Below are 6,707 nucleotides of genomic sequence, written 5' to 3' on the forward strand. Positions count from 1 at the left end.
CTTGGCTGGGTGCCCGAGGAGGTTCTCCTCATAGAGAAAGGGATGCATCTTCAAACAGCTGCCTTGCAAGCAGCCGGCGAAATTGGCACAGCCCTGGAAATGTCACGAAAGCGGATGAAGGTGTCATGTGATATAATGCAAGTTTTCCCCTGAGAGGCTGCATCCATCAGCTGTTTGTATCAGCCCTATGAATTCTTAGTTGGTCTTATTTGTCCCTTCACTGCCACGTGACTGTGCACGTGAGATGACCGTGGCCTCGGGCCACATCTGCATCCTCCCAACCACTGTAGTATTGGCACTGGTTTCTATATATACTTGGTGGAGATTTCTGGAGACTCTGCAGGGAAGAGAAGTCTACTTTATCTTCTGGCAGATGACCCTCCCCTCAGGAACCATGGTGGTATCTCAGAACTGGCCGATTATTTCCCAGCTTTCTTCCTGTCTGTAATTACACAGGTTCTTTATCTGTGAGGCCACAGAATGGTGTGCTAGACAGACATAGGCCATGCCAGACGGTCATTGTGGTGTCTTACTTGGATTCTGTAGAAGATTGAGTTCTGCCAGGAGGAAGGGAAGTAATATTTGTTGATTATCTATAGGCATTATTTCATTTAAGCTTCATGTTTTATGGATAAGGAAATGAGTTCAGAGAGGTTAAGTTACTTGTTTAACGTCACACAGCCAGGACTCTGAGTGGGCTGGTGGTTATATACGTTGTATGACTCTGAGACTTTTACAGTTCCATGACAAAAACAATCTTTATTTCAAAAGTACAACTTGAGGTTTAAAAGAAAAGAGATGTGTTTAAGGAAGCTCTGTTAGCACACCTTCCAAAGGGCAGGGGTTATAAACAGGTATTTAGTCTGATGTGAACCCATGGCTGTTCATGCAGCTGCGTTTTCTTTTTCTTTCCTTCCTTTTTTTTTAAAATCCAAAATGTGTTTATTGGGATGGTTTCCCATTCATCTTGATTCAGGGTGCTTTTAGTGCTGCCTCTGTCTGAAGGAGCATCCTCCTGTAAGCCTTGCTTTTCCTCCTGTAGGCTGGCAGAGGACAGTAGACCAGCCAACGCACAAAACTGTTTGTGCATGGCTAAAGACGGTGGTGATTTTATAGCATCCTGGGCATTTCCCATACATGAAATAGGAATTGGGGCTCTGCACCAGGCTCTTCTTCTTGTGTTTCCTCTTCTCCTCCTCTGGAGAGGGATGAAGGAGATCCTTTGCAAGAGGTGTATTCTCGTGGGGAAGTCATCACCACCGGAACGCAGCTGAGTATTCTACAGATTTTGCCCTGAATCTACCGAACCCATTCCTTCGTCTTCCTTTTCTCATCCTTCTCTCTTCCAGTTTCTCTCTGGTCCTTTTTCTCAGATTTCAGTAGAGGTTCTCAGAATGACTTAATTCTTCAGTTTTCTTGAGTTGTATGTTGCAATCACCTCTATTAAGACAATGTTCAGATCACGTAGTAGGCATCTGAGTCCCCAGTAAGTAAACCTGTTAGGCTGGGTCTATGTCGGATGAGTTATATCGATATTAATCTTGACACAGGGCAGGGTGGTAAGCTCACCAAAGCCCACATTGCTCTCACCTGCTTTTTGGTTGTGAATCAGGATCTTGCCCACACTTGCCAGGGTTCAAGCTTTAGCTGATTGCCTGCATTGTTTGTCTGAAAGATGCACGAGAACTATTTTCCCCCAAGTGTCCTGGCAGCTTTGCTGTAGCTGGGCCTCTCCTGGCTGTAATAGAAGGAGCTGCCTGTCAGGAACCGGAGCTGGAAGGTGCTTGAGTGATGTGATTTTCAGGACTGGTTTCCCTGTCATCACTTTATCTCCACAAAAGGGAGTGCTTTTCAAGCCCCTCCATCCTAGGTGAGAGGTCAGACTAAGTCTGAAGTAATGAAATTTGGTTCTGTTTGTGCATCTTACAAAAATTGTTTGGTTTATTTGTATGTTTTTTTTCCTAGAGCAAATCCCTTACCCACGAATGGCTAAACTAGCCTAGTGAGTCATGAGTCAGCTTGAAGAGGAAGTCACAGACTGAAATTATGATCTGAAACCTAGATAGGATCTCGTTAAGTGTCTTTTGCTGGGAGGAAGTTCATGGTTGAGGGTCTTCTAGGTAATCTGTTTTTAGAATGAACTTTTTCAGGTAGCCTCTGAAACTATTCTTGGTAACAGGTAAAATGAATTTCCCCCACATCCATGGGATCAAATATTTGCATGGCAGCAGCAGAAAGCACCGTTTATGCTCAGATCTCCGTGTCTATGGGCTTCTGATGCTTCATGCTTGGGTTTATCAGAATCAACAGCTTTATTTAGGTCACCTGTATTCAGGTGGCAGCCAGTGGGAACAGAGCTGCATCCAAGCAGCCTGGGTGGAAGTTACCCTTGCAAGCAGCAGATTTAGCCCAACAATGCAGTTCTTAAATATGAACTTTGCTCCTCCATTCCCTCAGTTAAGTAGTATTTACTGAGTACTTCCAGGGGTGACTAAGATGGATTTGACCTCTGTCCTTGTAGAGCTTACAGTATAGCAGGGGAGATGGATATTGAATAATTACAAAAGTAAAAGTCATTCATTCAACAAGTGTTTGTTGAGTGTCTCGTATACCGGGTGCTGCATGTGGTGAACCAGACAAGAATCCCTGCCTTTGTGACACTTACATTTGAATGAGACACACGATAAATCAAACTATAACAAATAAGTAAATTTTGTGGCATGTTAGAGGTGATAAATGCCATGAGCAATAGAGCAGGTAAAGGTGATTGGGAGTAGGAACCGGGCAAGGTGGGTGAATGGGTGCCAGTTGCAGAGAGTGGGGCGCATGGAATGAAGATTATAGACGGGTTTGGAGTTATTGATAAATGACAGGTTTTGACAGGGAGTTGGAGAGGCTGAGGGAGGTTCAAGCAGTTAGGGGGCCAGTTGGAAGGATCATGTATGTGTGGGTCGAAATGACTGAGAATCAGGACAGGAGTCGTGTAGGAGAGAGGGCCTGTGATCCTGAAATCATCAAGAAACGAGGGGGAGTGACACGGGGTTGGTGGTTGACAGCAGCAGTGAGGGGTAGAGGATGACAGGGTCCGATGACAAGAGATTGAAGCCCGGGGACTTTGAGGGAGGAGGGAAGAGGTGGAGAGGAGCCTGGCATCCAGCTGTGCTCTGCAGGAGAGGTACAGGGTGTCGCGAGGGCAGATGGTAGGGGTGTCTGGCCTGGAAGGGAGAGGCTGGGGAAGGCTTCTGTGATAATTTATAATAAATATATATTTGATCTTCGTCTTGTTCCTGGCACAGAGCTCCTCAAACCCTTGGAATTTCCTGTGAAGAGAGCCTTAAAGGTGTCTTGTTATGTTAATGAGGTGACTTGGAAAGCACCTGAGGATGGGGGACCCAACCACATGATTAGAGGGTTGGAACTTTCAACCATCCTCCCCCACCCCTGGGGAGGGGAGAGGGACTGGAGGTTGAATCGATCGCCAATGATGTCACCAGTCATGCCTCTGTAACGAAACCTCCATAAAAACCCAAAAGGGCAGGGTTCAGAGAGCTTCCAGGTTGGTGAACACGTGGGCATTTGGGGCGAGTGGCGCTCAGAGAGAGCAGGGACATTCTGAGTCCTTTTTCTATACCTTGCTCTATGTGTCTCTTCCATCTGGCTGTTCCTGAGTTATATCCTTTCATAATAAACCAGTGATCTAGTGAGTAAAATGTTTCTCTGAATTCTGTGAACTGCTCTAGCAAATGAATCAAACTGTTGAGACCTTGAATCTGTTGCCAGCTGGTGAGGAGCACAGGTGGTAACTGGACTTGTGATTGACATACAAAGTGGGGGCGGGAGGGGGTCTTGTGGGACTGAACCTGTAACCTGTGGGATCTGACCCTCTCTTCAGGTGGATGGTGTCAGAATTGAGTTGGATTGGAGGACACCCAGCTGGTGTCTCAGAGAGTTGCTTGGTGGTGTGGGGTGAAATTTGACACATTGAAATTGGGTGTAGGGACTTCCCTGGTGGTCCAGTGGTTAAGACTTCGCCTTGCAGTGCCGAGAGTGCGGGTTCCATCCCTGGTTGGGGAGCTAAGATCCCACATGCCGCCTGGCCAAAAAACCAAAACATAAAAAAAAAGAAGCAGTGTTGTAACAAATTCAACAAAGACTTTAAAAATGGTCCACATTAAAAAAATTTTTTTTAAAAAAAGGAAGAAAGAAATTGGGTGCAGAATCTTAGCTTCCCAGAGGAAGTGCTGTTTGAGAGGGTGGTGGGTGGGTAGATGTGGTCCAGAAAAGGTAAATAGGGAGCACGAACTCTGTAATGGTCAGGAGGAGGCCTGCCTCACAGATCAGGGGTGAGTGTGGACAGGAGCTGGAGAGAAAAGGGGGCTTCCTGAGTTAGTTGTTTAGTGCTGCAGTGGGAAGAGACCTGTTTGGGTGACTGGTGGCTGCACAGAGACCCAGGTGGGCCAGATGGACATTCTCTGTGGCCACCCAGGAGGCCAGCTGTTGAAGCACCAGGTGGGCCAGCTGCTGCCTGCTGCCCCATCTTACTGCCTGGTAGGTGGTTCATCAACATGGTCCAGACAAGCACCAGGGGCACCTTTAGGAGTCGTGAGCCTTTGGGCAGGAACCTGAAGGTTTGGGGAACTCAGGAGGTATTTTCTGGGTTTTCTCCTGACTGTGGAGACTTTGGGAGGGACTGTGGGGTTGCTCCTGGTGAGCAGGATTTGGATTTCTGGATCATTCCGTAAGGCCTGGGATGACAGCCTTGGTAAGAGATGGATAAGGATGAACCTGTTTGCCCAGAGACCCGCTGAGGTCCTCAGGAGGGCTTCTGCCTGAACATGGTGGCAGGGGAGGCGGCCTGGAGAGGAGGGTCAGGGAACACGGGTGTGGGGCCTCATGGAACAAGTGGAAAGGGAGCCTGAGGGGTGTGTTGGGTTTAGGTGACCCAGGCGACTCCCGCCTGATAACTCTGTGTGCGCTTGGGTGCGTTACTTAATCTTTTCCCCCTGTTTTCCTCTGTATAATGAAGACACAGACACTGATTCTCAAGGTTGTTGGGAAAATGAGGTGAGCTATGTATGTCAGCGCCCAGCACGATGCCAGACACCGACAGATGATCAATACATGCCAGGACCTCTAGGAGATACCTTTTCCGAGGTACTGCCGAGATCTGGTGAGTGGATCTCAGCATTGCTGTAGGACATGGAAAGGCATTTCCTATTTAAAAACCAGATGCCTTAGGAGAGGCACATGAATTGAACTGCAGATGTGAATGTGCGTGGAAACCCGTGAATCTGAGGATGGAAGCTTGACGCAGAGCACTTGGAGGAGATAAAAAGGAAGTGGGCAGAAGTCTACACACAGGCCATCTGGGTGTGTCCTTGGTATATGGGAAGGAGCACGGGCTGTTCTGGGCACACGTAGGCCCCAACTGTCTGGACACCTGCTAGCTGCCTGGGTCTGCTAAAAGTCAGACCTTTTCCAAAAGGGAGAAGAACCTGTAGAAGATCCAGTATGATAAATAGCCCCCATCTGATTCATCATAACCAGAGCACAGTGTGATAGGAAAACATGTCATTCTTCTAATAGTCACTTATTTCTGTCTAATGAAGACCTACCAATGCTCTATACATTTCCTTCCAAACCTAACGAAGTATAAATGGAACTTGACTGACTGTTTACTTGGACACTTTTGTTCTCTCTGTGCACCCTTCTCTCACCCCTTTGTTTTTTTTTTTTTTGTTTTGTTTTTTGGCTGCGCCATGCGGCTTGCAGGATCTTAGTTCCCCGACCAGGGATGGACCCTGGGCCACGGCAGTAAAAGTGCCGAATCTTAACCCCTGGACTGCCAGAGAATTCCCTCACCACTTTGTTAAGACATGTTTTCTGGGTGCCAGGCTCTGGCTGTGACATGGCACATAAAATGTAGTCCTGGCCCTTAAGCTCACCCCAGTAGAGCTGTGCTTTCAGGCCAGGCAGAGTGCATTGGGAAAGGTCATTTGTACAGCACCTGGGGTAAAGGGAGGAGTTGCTGGTGGAAGCCATAAGCTGGGCCTCCAGCTGTCCTGTTGCAGCCTGGAGCTGAGAGGGTCAATATATCTCTGCATGCCTCTGTGTGTGTATGTGTGCATGCACATGTGTATGTGTGCCTGGAAGGAAAACATTACCTAGCAGTTCTGCTGTAGAGAGAGGTTCCCACTGCTGTCAAACAAAGGTTTGCTTGTTTGCCCTGTGGAATTTCACAGGGTCACACCAGCCAGGGGCTAGTCCCTCTGGGCCCTCTGTGACTTGGGTTCACTCAAAGCTCTGGCCACAGCTTCAAGCACTTCCTCTATCAAGGTGCTGCAGGGGCTCTGGAAATGAAGACCTGATTCCTGCCCAAGGGGGCTTACAGTCCAATTTAGGGGGTACAGCACACCTATAGCTACCCAAAGACAAGGCAGAATAATATGAGGGCCACAGAGGAGACACAGAAAGCTGGGCTCCAGAGAAGGAATCAGGTCTGGTGGTGGACCCAGGTGCCTCTGATGGAAGAGGTGACCAAATAGCACTTTGTCTTAAAAGATGGTAGGATTCTGACCAGTGGGGGTGGGCTAAGTGGGGGGTGGCTGTGAACAAGCGGGCATTCCAGGGGGAAGGCACAGCTCCTCTGAAGGCACAGGTATGGATGAGCAGGAACTTCTGTTTTGTTAATCCTGCACGTTGGTACA

General features: G+C 48.0%; 1 protein-coding gene across 1 annotated transcript; it reads right to left on the reverse strand.

Moving 5' to 3' along the window:
• Window positions 1-983: 983 nt before the first annotated feature.
• LOC307050467 (small ribosomal subunit protein eS27-like) lies at window positions 984-1,139 on the reverse strand (the record flags this gene model as incomplete). The annotated part of the gene is made up of 1 exon (XM_079700539.1): window positions 984-1,139. The coding sequence occupies one exon, from the start codon at window positions 1,137-1,139 to the stop codon at window positions 984-986; it is 156 nt and encodes a 51-aa protein (XP_079556665.1).
• Between the last annotated feature and the right edge of the window lie 5,568 nt (window positions 1,140-6,707).

Source organism: Hyperoodon ampullatus (assembly GCF_949752795.1).
Source record: "Hyperoodon ampullatus genome assembly, chromosome: 3".
Classification (NCBI taxonomy): Eukaryota; Metazoa; Chordata; class Mammalia; order Artiodactyla; family Ziphiidae; genus Hyperoodon; species Hyperoodon ampullatus.